The sequence below is a fragment of the Sceloporus occidentalis genome, unplaced genomic scaffold (genome assembly GCF_023333645.1).
Source record: "Sceloporus occidentalis isolate IW3139 unplaced genomic scaffold, rSceOcc1.0.p SCAF_1, whole genome shotgun sequence".
NCBI classification, from domain to species: Eukaryota; Metazoa; Chordata; class Lepidosauria; order Squamata; family Phrynosomatidae; genus Sceloporus; species Sceloporus occidentalis.
In genome coordinates, this window is record NW_028316981.1 from 293,732,136 (window position 1) to 293,744,431 (window position 12,296).

General features: G+C 38.7%; 1 protein-coding gene across 2 annotated transcripts in view; it reads left to right on the forward strand.

Annotated features, from left to right (window-relative positions):
- Nucleotides 1-6,119, forward strand: part of TTC33 (tetratricopeptide repeat domain 33) — a 47,486-nt gene extending 41,367 nt beyond the window's left edge. For both annotated transcript variants that reach the window (XM_089496221.1, XM_089496217.1), the window contains exon 5: nucleotides 4,640-6,119. In XM_089496221.1, coding sequence (XP_089352347.1) covers nucleotides 4,640-4,987 — 348 coding nt within the window. In that variant the 3' untranslated portion in view covers nucleotides 4,988-6,119. The remainder of the gene's footprint in view (nucleotides 1-4,639) is intronic.
- Nucleotides 6,120-12,296: the final 6,177 nt, after the last annotated feature.

Sequence of the window (12,296 nt, forward strand, 5' to 3'; positions counted from 1 at the left end):
CAGGTTGAATTGGGACCATATGTTCTGTCTATCCGTTTCTGTTAATCATTCCTAAATTGGGGCAGGGTGGTGATGGATAAAATTTTTAAGTCCAGAAAAAATTTATGTCCAGAATAAATTCTAGGGTAATAGCTTTGCCATTTCTGCATCTGACTATAACCTATCTGGTACAATTCGATATTGTAGCACCTTTGAGACTAACTGAAAGAAAGATGTTGGCAGCATGAGCTTTCGTAGACTACAGTATACTTCCTCAGATGCATTTAGTGGAATAGAAACCAGGGACAGACATATATATATACATACAGACATTCTCACATACCAGTGACATATATGTGTCTGTCCTTGGTTTCTACTCCACTAAAGGCATCTGAGGAAGTATACTGAAGTCTACGAAAGCTCATGCTGCCAACCTCTTTCAGTTAGTCTCAAAGGTGCTACAAGATTTCTCTATATACTTACTACCTGTCATAGTCGGCCCTCCATATCCACAGATTCTTTACCCACAGATTCAAGCATTCATGGCTTGAAAATATTATATATATAAATATATATATTCTCCAAAAAGCAAACTTTGATTTTGCCATTTTATATAAGGAGCATCATTTTGCTGTCCCATTGTATATAATGGGACTTGAGCATCCATGGATTTTGGTATCCACGGGGATCCTGGAATAAAACCCCAGTGGATACCAAGGAGCTACTGTAATCTTTCAAAGTTGGGGTGGCAACTGCTCAGTGCTAAGGAGACAAACTGGCCTTCACACAGGGTGGCCAGACTGAAAACCTGAGCGGTTGCATATACTTATGTAGAAGAGAAAATTTTAGCAGGTGTCCGTTGTCACTCAACCACGTAACAAGCAACATTGGATGAAATTCCCGCTTCTACACAACCATTAAAGATGCAGGAGCCCTTTCCACATTTTACTCTGACAGTCCTACTGTCACTGTGACCCTGAAGTTTGTAAGTTTTTCAAAATGATATAAAAAGACCACCCATGCCCTTTAGGGGCTACTTCATGGGCCCTTTTAGGCCCAAGAGAAATCTTTCTTTTCAACCAAGAAATCAATGTCCTTCCTAGTTTTACTTTCTTGCTGATAGAAAGTCTTAGAACACCCAGTCTTAAAACAATTTCAAAATGACTGAATGAATCATAATGAACTGCCTCCCATGTCCCCTGATTTAAAGGTTAGGTCTTTTCCAATAGCTGGCTAGTAATGCATTGGTATTTAATTCATAACCTCTAGCTCCTTTTAATAAATCCTTGCAGATAGGCTTGCAAAATAATTGCAATAATTCTTTCTAAATTTTGTGCTGTACTTCTGCTGTATTTTAACTGGGAGTTCCCCTAATATATTTTAACTTTACAGGGATTGCCCACAAACGTAAAACAAGTGAGTTTTTTTCCTTTGGAATATTTAGGAGGTGCCCTGTCTGTGACAAAGACCAGAATTCAATGACCAATGAGGCATTAGTTATTTAATGTTTTCATTTCAGTATCCCTGAAAGACTTATATCTGCCTCTGGAATGCTTTTTATCCAATTGCATGCATTAGTTTAGAGATGTGATAGAACAAATGTGCTTAGTATTACAGTTTTACAGCTTTGTAAAATTGTAGAACAGATGGGATTTTACGGACAAAGTAGTATAGTGACAAATGTGTTCCACAAAGGAGTATTTTTAAAGAAATGAATCAAGAGTTTTGTGTGTAGTTTTGCAATGCTTCAGATATTTTCATACTGTATTTACTTCCAGTCTAAAGAGCCCTTGATGCTAACAGCTGTAGATAGATGGTGTCTTTGAAGAGCTGAGCTGCATTGTGTGTTGCGTCCAGCTTGTTCCAATATCTAAGCACTGGCAATATAGTTTTTTCCCCACCCACATACCCATTCCTTGGAAACCAATGGCAGTTGATCAAACCAAAAAGCAAACAAACAGTTCATAATGATAATCTGTGATTCAGAATTTCTTCATAAAATATGTTCACTGGGGCCGGTACATCTTCATATGGAATGCATATGTTGCATTAACAATGGGGGAAGAGACATGTTGCCTCTTTTTTTTTTTTTAATCTGGAGTAGTAGGAAGAAAGATTTTCTTAAAGCAAAACCCAACAAAATCCATTCCGTAGCAGTAATTTTATTGGGCCAACCAAAAAGGAGCAAACTATCACACTAGCTTTCAGTGCTTCACTAAGTTCTTCATCAAGGACAAGATCAACCCTTACAACAACAGACAGTTAAAATACCCATACCAAAATAGGTAAAGCAACCTGATTTGGCTTCAGCTGATATTCTCTGTCTGTTGCAAAGCCCAGATTTTTCTCCATCCCTGAAAATCCATTGCATTTCCAGTAAGACCAGCTGCAGTCCTCCAAAATAAGGGCCTACTAAAGCTTCATACTGGATAGAGACAACACTGTGTTTGTGTACATGCACATATACAGTCACACACTCATACACATATGCTTAGTACTTCAAAGTGGGAACTTAATTGACTTTGTTTTATGCCTTCATTCCTACTTAGTTCATAGCCATACGGGGGTCTCAATTTATATGGACATGAACTTCCTGTGTCATTGCTACCGAAAAATACAGATGCGGTAGCCACAACAATGTTGTTGTTGTTGTTGTTGTTATATTTATGTCCTGCTTTTCCCCCACAATTGGGATACAAAGCATCTTACAAATTAAAAAAACACACAATACAGTTAAAAACATACAAAAGTGGACATTAAAATAGAATTAAACTAGTATGTTACTAGTTTGTTATTCTTTTAGTTTTTCGCTTTCACCTGATTGAAGAAGCCACTGAAGTTTTGAAAGCTTGCATGATTTATTTTGTGCCTTTTGTTAGTAAAAATATTGCTAGAAGGCATTTAAAATGAAATGGTCCCCTTTGTTTGACTTGCTGGTTTTGATGTTCAAAAGCAGTGAAGGTACGCATCAGCCGTTAAAATATATCTAGAGTCTTTATGTCTATACACTAAGAATCCTTGAATTTTATACTGAAAGAGCAGATCTAAAGCAATTGCCCTTGTGCTCCAAAACTGGAAGAGGTGAATGTGTGTGTAAGAGAAGGAGGAATGTGATTGTGTTTGTAACAAGGGGCTTTAGAATTTTTATTATTGTTAGCCATACCATACCATACCATACCATACCATAACCTTTATTAGGCATCTCAATAAAAAAACATCATACAAAGTTAAAATTTTAAACTAAAATTATTAACATAAATACTATAAAATTCCGTCCGTATAACATGTAATTCTATAGATTACAGTTGTTCAATTTATACCAAATTTTTGTTGCCTCCATTAGAAAATTTGCCATCACTCGTGTAATCTGCTCATTACAATCCTCCAATAAATGCAATAAAGTTATATCCGTTACACAGAAGTTCATTTCCATTAGTTTCTTTATCAAATTCTTTCTCGGTTTTTGATATAATGGGCAAAGAAAAACAATATGTTGGAGGGTGTCTGGAACTGCCTCACATATACAAAGACGATTGACAAATGGAATTTTCATATATCTCCCCTTAGTAACACATGACGGATGGATGTTCAGCCTTGCAAAAAGGAAGGCTTTCCTCGCAGCCTGAAGGGACAACGATTGAAAATATTTTGGTATCTCACCACAACAGGGGGGAATGCCAAATACAAAAGGGGAGCATACTCTGGGAGAGGTAGAATAAATTTCCTTATGTTCCCAACTCAGCAAACAATCCTTAATTGTCTTGAAGCACTTGTGCTCCGTCAAAAGGAGTAAAGAGTCCAGATTTAAACCCTTTAATTTTAGATTGACTTCAAAGGCTTTTGACCAACTAGTATAATAATTATCAGATAAAAGAAACCCAATTAAACTAGATCTATTTGGTCTATAATGAATTTTAAGCCAATATTTATATGCCATCAACCAGGCAGTGGTCTCAAGTGTAACCAAACCAAGCTCGTCATATAGCGTTAAATAATGAACACATGGCGGAATAGATAGCAATTTCCTACAAAACCGAGATTGTAAATTTTCAACCTCCTTATTGAAAGCTGTTACCCATACAGATATACTATATAATATTTGAGGTCTAATTTTGGTTTTATAGATTTTCAAGGCATATGGTACACAGCTTGAGTTGTTTTGTCTCCTGACATTCAGAGAGTTGCTTTTGCTATTCATTCTTATGGGCATAATTACTCATGCATGATTTTGACTTCTTTTCTGCGATTTGGAAAAATAATAGTGAACCATTGATTGCAGAACTGGGCAGTTTACTGGCTGATCATAGGCATCAGCCCAAAGTCATCCTTGCTTCTGTGTGAGGCACTCTAGATACTCTTAAATGCCTTTCATAAATGCATGTACTTGTTCATGTTGCCTTTTGTTATTGCTATTGCCAGTATATGTCCCTATAGTCACTACTGAATATGTGACAGGAATTTGAACCCAAATTCCCCCAGGTTAAAGATTAACATTAATCCATCTGGACTTACTGTTTGAAAAGATCAGATTCAATTCTAGTGATAGCATTAATATAGCAGTATTAGCACTTTTCCTAGTAATGTCCCTTGTTCTCTCAAGTGAAGGAGGTATGTTTCTGTATTGACATGTTCTGAATTGTTTCCACTCTTGTTTTTATAGGCAATCCGAAGTTTCCAGGTTGCCCTGCATATCTGCCCACTTAGTTCTGAACTGTGGAACGAGGATCTTTCTTGGGCAAGAAAATTAGAACAGCAGAAGAAAGCCACCAAAGCTGAGACGGGAAGAACATCAGCTGAGGGAGAGTCTTCAGAGGAACCAATCCCTGATTATGATTTTGAAAGTGATGAGATATTGGCTGTGTGTGCAGCTATTGCTGAGAAGGAGAAAGCCGCATTGGCCTCTAAAACAGTAGTAATTGTGTCTGCCTCAGGGGAGGTGGAAACTGTCACTGAAAAAGAAGAATGTGCAACGACGCCTGACAGTACAGTTTTTATTAAAGCACGATAATCAGTATCTACAAACAGCACCAGTTCTTCTGGTAGCAGCTTATGGCCTGGGGTCTCTTTCCTCACCTTCTTCTCTTCTGCAGCCTCACCTTGCATTCTCAAGCACGGTGGTTCCTGAACTATGAACATAAGTATCCGAGGGTGCAGTTATGCCAGTACTTTTCCTCAACTGGTTGTTTATGAATATGTCCAAGTGGAGTGGAAGCCTCAAAATGGGACACATGAGGACAGGGCTCCAGAACTGTGGGCTGATCGCAAATTGAATGTCACTTTATAGGGGATTATCAGTAGCAAGGAAGTGGTGCAGAATACCATAGAGAAAGGAGTATAGAGGAACTGCCCAAGCCATCTTGTGTTCCTGATCTGGCTATTTTGTGGACTATATGCATTCATGGGCTAGTAAATCCTTACTATGCTTTCCTACTCCAGATTCCCCCCCCCCCCCCTTATCCAGGCTGTTTTATAGGCACTACATAGAAGCTTGGAGTCCTATGGCCACCCATATCCCTGAGCAGAAGGGGAAAGGGGAGCACAAAAGGGACCAAAAAAAAGGAAGATAGAAAAAGACAAACCTTAAAAAATACAAGTGTAACGTTTATTGTGGTGTTCCGTGTGACAAATATCTTTCAGCCTGTAGTTTTTAGGGACAAGATAATTATATCCCTTCTGATTCTGCTGTCATGTTGAGGTAGTGTATAGAACCAATGTTGCTTCTGAAACAGAGGTGCTCTGAACATTTTGAAACCCTGATATAAAAGAGGGGAGAGGGTTGCAGTTGAATTGGATATGCACAAGGAGCACTGGATACTCATGAGGAGCCACCTCAGAATTGTATGTGAAAAAAAAGCATAACTATACATAATTGTGTCATTACAAAAACTCATGGGCACCCACAAATTCCTTGGCCATACCAAAGAACCAGGCTTGATAGCACAGATCAATTGTCAGCAACACTTTGAGATAGAAATATAGTCTCAATGACATAGATCAAATATATATATAAGCTATGATCTTCCATCTTAATTACAGACTCATCCTCTATGTGGAACATCAGTGTTGCCATCAGGGTTTGGAAACCTTGATGACTGTAAATTTAAAATGAAAAAAAAAAAAAAAAAAAAAAACAAGAAAAACACCCAAACTAAATCACAGTACAGTACTACCATATGTAAGTCATCATCAGGGCCAATGAGATTCTAGAATATTTCATATGCACATGGGTCTAATACGTAGCTTTTTGGTTTTGTTTTGTGATGATCTGGTAATCCCATTCCTTTTGCTTTTTAAAGAGATCTGCTTCACAAGTAGTATCTCCCAGGTCAAAATCAAATTTTGGTCACCACACTGAATCCTTAAGCCAGAGGCTTTATTACATTTTCCTCTCTAGCAAACAAGTAATAATAAACTATTTGTTACAAAATGCTGGGTGTAAGAGTTTGAATAAAGCCATCTTGGATTTGTACAAGGAGAAAATTGGGATGTAATTTAATTTAATTTAAATGAATAAATGAATAAGATAGTTCACAACTGGTTGAAGAAGAACACCAGTTTACAAAAATTGCCCTCTAAGATTATTTCAGTATATCTGAAATGTTTCTCATAAAATAACTCCAAACAACCAGTCTTTTGACTCAAATCATTAATTCTTTTTTTTCCCCATGGCAAGTACCACATTTCCAAGACTCACCCACACAGTATGACCCATACTCTCCCAATTGTCCTGCTAATTTTAAACGAACATTTCCAGGTGAATGTACATAGGGTGTATGTAATACAGTCCCATTTTTTCCCTGAGCATTTGCAGAGTAATATAAGGTGATTGGTTTGGCATAGTGTCGTTGCGGACTCCTCTGCACATAAGAGGACTTTTCTGTTTCACTTTATGTGTGCTCTATTGTGTGATAACACAATTTAACAGGATGAAAGATGCCATCAGTACTTCCCTCCCCAATATGCAATTACGTTGGATAGTCTCAGAAGTACAACCCAGTCACTGTTCTTTGGTTACTGATTCTACTAGTTTTATTAGGTTTCTCTGCTGGCTTCTGTTTTGTGTGTTGTCATTGACTGTTTCCATATCGTAATTAAAGTTTGGTTCTTACAATAACAAAGTCTTTGTTTAAAATGTATGTGTTCTAAACTAGATAACACTGGTGCTTAGTTGGTTTAAATACTGGAATCCGGGGCTGTGGGTGCTCCATGCTGAATTTGGCTTCCCACACTTCAGCTCAGTTGTGCATTTGGTTTTAATTATGCAAATTGCATCACTTCTCTTATTTTGCTGTTCTCTTTGGAAATGTTTATTATTTTGCATAATCTCAACAGAACACAACATACGTAGGAGGCCAATGACTAGTTTTAAAGAAGGCTGCTTGATAGCTATCAGGTTGAAGCCCTTGACATCACCTCCCAGAACAGTCTGCTATCAAAGCGCACTGATGGCATTCTCTTGACACTCCTTCAGTCTCTAGATTGATTCATTAGCTACAAAAGATGGGTGCATCTGTCTCATCTTCTCCTACATTCAGTCTTTTCTTCAATTCTGACGCCTTTCCATCAAACTTAAAAAAATAATTCCAGATTTTGGAAAAATGATCTGAACAAACCTCAGTCATCTATGCCAGGGTATTCAGTGAGCATGCTGTCTGCCTGCCATGTGGCTATTAAAAGATGAGGAGCTCATCAGTACAAACTGAACTGGCAGCCTGAATTCAGTACCACAAACAACTAAATAGAGAAGGAATCAAATTAAAGCTATTTAAAAAATAAGCTGCTAGTTTGCCCATATTCAGTTTTTTTTTAATCCAGAACATGAAAAAAATGGTGAATTTTGGAAAGTTATTCTTTTTGAAAAAAAGTAACCAAATTACTTTTTAAAATAATCTCTTGGAGTCATTTTTGTTCAGAGACCTCTAGTGGCTGATTCATATAATGTACTATTATTTTTCTTTATATGCTTCCTTCCCCAAGTGACTGCAGTGAAAAATCGTTTCTACGTGGACCACTTGACTTTAGTTGAATTGAGATAATTTAAATAAATATTTTATTTATATTGACACTCTGCACCCATTGTATTTTGTAGACCAGTAAGGAGATCTGTGAATGAATTGCATGGTCTCTTATCTTCCCATAAAAGTAATTTAGAGTTGAAGCTGTCCTGAACTACCTAAGCACATATGTTTATATGGGGAGATATGAGCTCTGTTTGGCCATGAATGCAGGAAAGCCCTTTCCCCTCACATGCTGTAGCTACTGAAACTGATGCCACCTCCTTCCTTTTCCCATTTCTCATCATGTGCACCCAGCCTTAGATTAGGGCTTGCACACCTGGAGGTGAGAATACTGTGCAAAATGGCCATTTAGTATCAGCAATATTTTGTATCTCTTTTGAATGTTTGGAATTTATTTTTGTTATATAACTAAGTTATATAAAGATAAATCAGCACTAGGAAATGCAGCTTGCATTCTGCAAATGCAGATGGCATAACATAGCTGCCGCTTCAAAATCTTGCCAACATTGGTTTTCACAATTAAAGGGACACCAGGACTCCTGCTGCCCAGTTATTCCCTGTTATATGGGCCTGTGCTTGTCTGTACTTGAACATTATCCTCTTATGAGGTAAATGATATGTCTCTTGTTAAGATGTTTTTTTAAATCCCATTATCATTTTTTCCCTTAATGATCAAGTAAACAGATCATGCTTTTTAGTTTTCTAGCTAGTCTGGCAATAATTCTGTAGCATATAGTGAGCCCTCCACTTTCAGGAGGATTAGGGGTGCAGGGCCGCCACAGAAGTGGGAAAAGTGGGTATCTCCAGGTCCTCCAAACCATAATTTAGGCTGCATCTGCACTGCAGAAATAATCTGGGTTGACACCACTTTTACTGCCATGGCTTAATGCTATGGAATCCTGGGGAAATAGTTTGTTGTGGCACCAGAGCAAAGCAAACAAACATTTCCCAGAATTCCATAGCATTGAGCCATGGCAGTAAAAGGTGGATTATTTCTGCCGTGTAAATGCAGCCAAAATTGTATTCCTGTCTCTATGGACTAAGGAACATGAGTGAAACCCCTTTTCTGTCCTGCTGTTGCAGGGGATGCTGGCCCTTGTAGTCCTGGATGTGGCCAGAGAAGAAAGCAGCTGTGATGGGGTGACCAGTGCCAAGCAAGTCTCCAGGAGTGGAAGAGAAAACATGGATACTTGACGTTATTTTATGCAGTTATGATTTACCAAATTTTAAAAAGTTTTGTTTGCATTTTCTAATCTGTGTGTTTTATTTGCAATTTTCCACAGTAGGTGGGAAAACTCCAAAAAGTTCCCATTTAATTATTGATGGCAAATATGTGAATAATCAAAGCTATGAAAGTTAAACCAATAAAAGTCAAGATTCAACAGTATTTCCATTTTTTAAGAAATGATATACAGTAGAGTCTCGATTATCCGACGTAAACTGGCGGTCCTATAGGACGGATAGTCGAATAAGTCAGATAATCTGGAGGGTCATAGGATCGTAGCCAAGTGTTGCTCTGGGCCTAGTGGCGGTGAGGCTGCTTACTGCTTGCGGCCTGGTGGTGGTGGTGGTGCTCGGGATGGTCGGGGCCTGCGGCCTGGTGGGGGCAGCGCTTGAGGTCGCTGCCGCCTCCGCGCCTCTGGCCTGGTGGGGGTGGCGCTCGGGGCTGCTGCTGCCTCCACGCCTGCGGCCTAGTGGGGGTGATGCTCAGGGCTGCTGCTGCCTGGTGCTCCGCGCCTGCCACCTCGCTTGGGGCCTGGTGGTGGGGGCGTGGTCAGGGCTCAAAGCCACGCCTACCGACCAGTCCGACGTCGGATAAACTGGAACGTCGGATCAACGAAGGTCGGATTAACGAGACTCTACTGTACAAACACCTTACATTTCAGACTTTTGCAGCAATCAGGGTGTCATTTCTCCATGTCTGTCAAATGTCAACTTCTTGGTTAAGTATCCATGGTAAGTTACAGTACCCAGAAGGTTAGTCGTGTTAGTCTTTTGCAACAAAAGTAAGTCTTGCAGCAGCTTAAAACATATGGCAGATGTTTTCATGAACTAAGATCCACTTCTTCAGATGCACAAAGTATTAGCTTGAGTTGGCAGTTTTTTAGAATAGAGAATAATGCTATCTTACTGTTTCTTCCTCTTGATTCACCTGTCTGTATCTTTGGTGATTTGAAGATAACATTCTGTATGTTTGTTTTTAAAGATCCTTTCTCCTATTTGTTAAAAAAAAAGTTTTTTACTGTTTTAATGTGTATGTTCCTTGGAAGTGTCAGGGGGGTGAGGCAATTAATAAATGTTTTATAAATGAGTAAATAATCACTCTATGCCATTGACAAAGTCATCACTCACATGCCATGATAAGATGCATTGTAACATCTTTCCCATCATTCTCATACTGACCCCCTAGATAATCATTTTGTCCTTCGCTATGAATATTGTGTTGGATGTAAAGTACTGTATACAGTGATCAGTTTTGAATCCTGTTTTGCATCACATGGACAACTGTACAGATTGAAGAGCTGCCTAGGACACTAAGCCCCATATGCTAGGCATTAGCTGAAGCACAGTGTCCATGATGATCTAAGATCAAATGTATGATAACCCTGAGTAACAACTTTCTATTTTCCTTCACCTACCAGTTGGGCTGATGGGTCTATTTTCATTAAAAGGTGATTTTAAAAAATATCAAGGACAGAACTGCTAAGTAATCTTACATCTTATCTATATGAATTTAGCTAAATCCCTTCCACCAAACCTTTCAAGAAGTTTACATTCTGGATTTTGTGATTTTGTATGTTACAGGGTCATTGATGAAATAACAGTTGTTTCATAGGTCTGAGAATGAACAGATGGATACAGACTTATGCAGACTTCTGTACTTCTGTGGTATATTTTCATTTAATTCTGATTTCCAAAAGAGATTTGTGCCAGTACAAACAGTTTTGTAAAATGTATCACTGACAGTCAGGCACAGAAATGGAATTCCAACAGAAAGTGAGTCACAGGAAAACCACATTAAACTATGCAACATGCTTGGTATTTTCTAGTTGGGGTGGGGGAACACTAGATCTTTGAATATGTGTGCAATATAACAACACTGGGACACAAAAATCCCACCCGCTGAATATGGCACATAAGTAAAACATTCCTGGTCTTTAGTAGCTACCTGCTATTTTTAGTGAAGTGAAATCTTATGGCTATTGGTCCCTCTAGTATCTGTTTAATCTATTAATGGTTTTAAGTATAGTGCACACCTTTTATTTCCAAAGCAGTAGTGCAAATTCTTTGTGTCTGTGTAACAAAAAGAAAAGGGAAAAAGGAAAACACATGACTAACTTTTCAAAATTGCTGAAATGACACAAAAGCAGTGGTAGAATTTAGGTTCTATCACAGGTTAGCCATCCAGATGTTATTGAACTCCAACTTCCATCAGCTATAGCCAGTGCAGCCAATACTCCCAAAGAAAATATGTCACATTCACCAATGGGCAAGAACAACTGCATCCCAGTACATGAACAATGTCAATCTCTGGGATCATTCACAAAAAATGTTTGCACTTTGATGCCATATTGCCTCCAGTCTTGAATTTCATGTGCTTGGCAATCTCATGTATGGCACTCCTCTCCTGGACTGAAAAGTGAGAGATGGCATAATATAGCCTTCCAGATGTTTCTGGACTGCAGATCCCAGCAGCCCTAACTACATATCCAGTGGGGAGGAATGTTGGGAGCTACAGTCCAACAGTATGTAGAAAGCTGCATTTATCCCTTCCCCACTTTAAGGCGTTTTTTGTTCAATGAAGAATGCAAAAGTGTTACTCAGTGTAAGCAACAGTATGCTCATATGTAGAGTGCATCATACCAATGGTAAACCTTTGACAAATTGAAACATCTCATTAGGGTTATAAGAATAGGCACTGCTGGCAGCTTGGCTTGTGGCCCATTTATATGAAGTGGTAAGTCTATAGAGATGGCTAGGCGCATACTGTTGTTGTGTGCTTTCAAGTCCTTTTTTACTTATGGCAACCCTAAGGTGAACCTATCATAGGACTACTGTATATTGGAAAGATTTGTTTAGAAGGGCTTTGCCATTGTTGCCTTCTGGGACTGAGAGAATGTGAGCTGCCTAAGGTCACCCAATGGATTTCCATGGCCAAACAGGGATTTGAATTCTGGTCCGGCAGAGTCCAGGTCCAACAATGAAACCACTATACCATGTATGGCCTCAAAATACTGTATACACAAATGAGAAGCAGTAAATTGAGCTGTACTAAACATACATGGAAGCATGGAAACT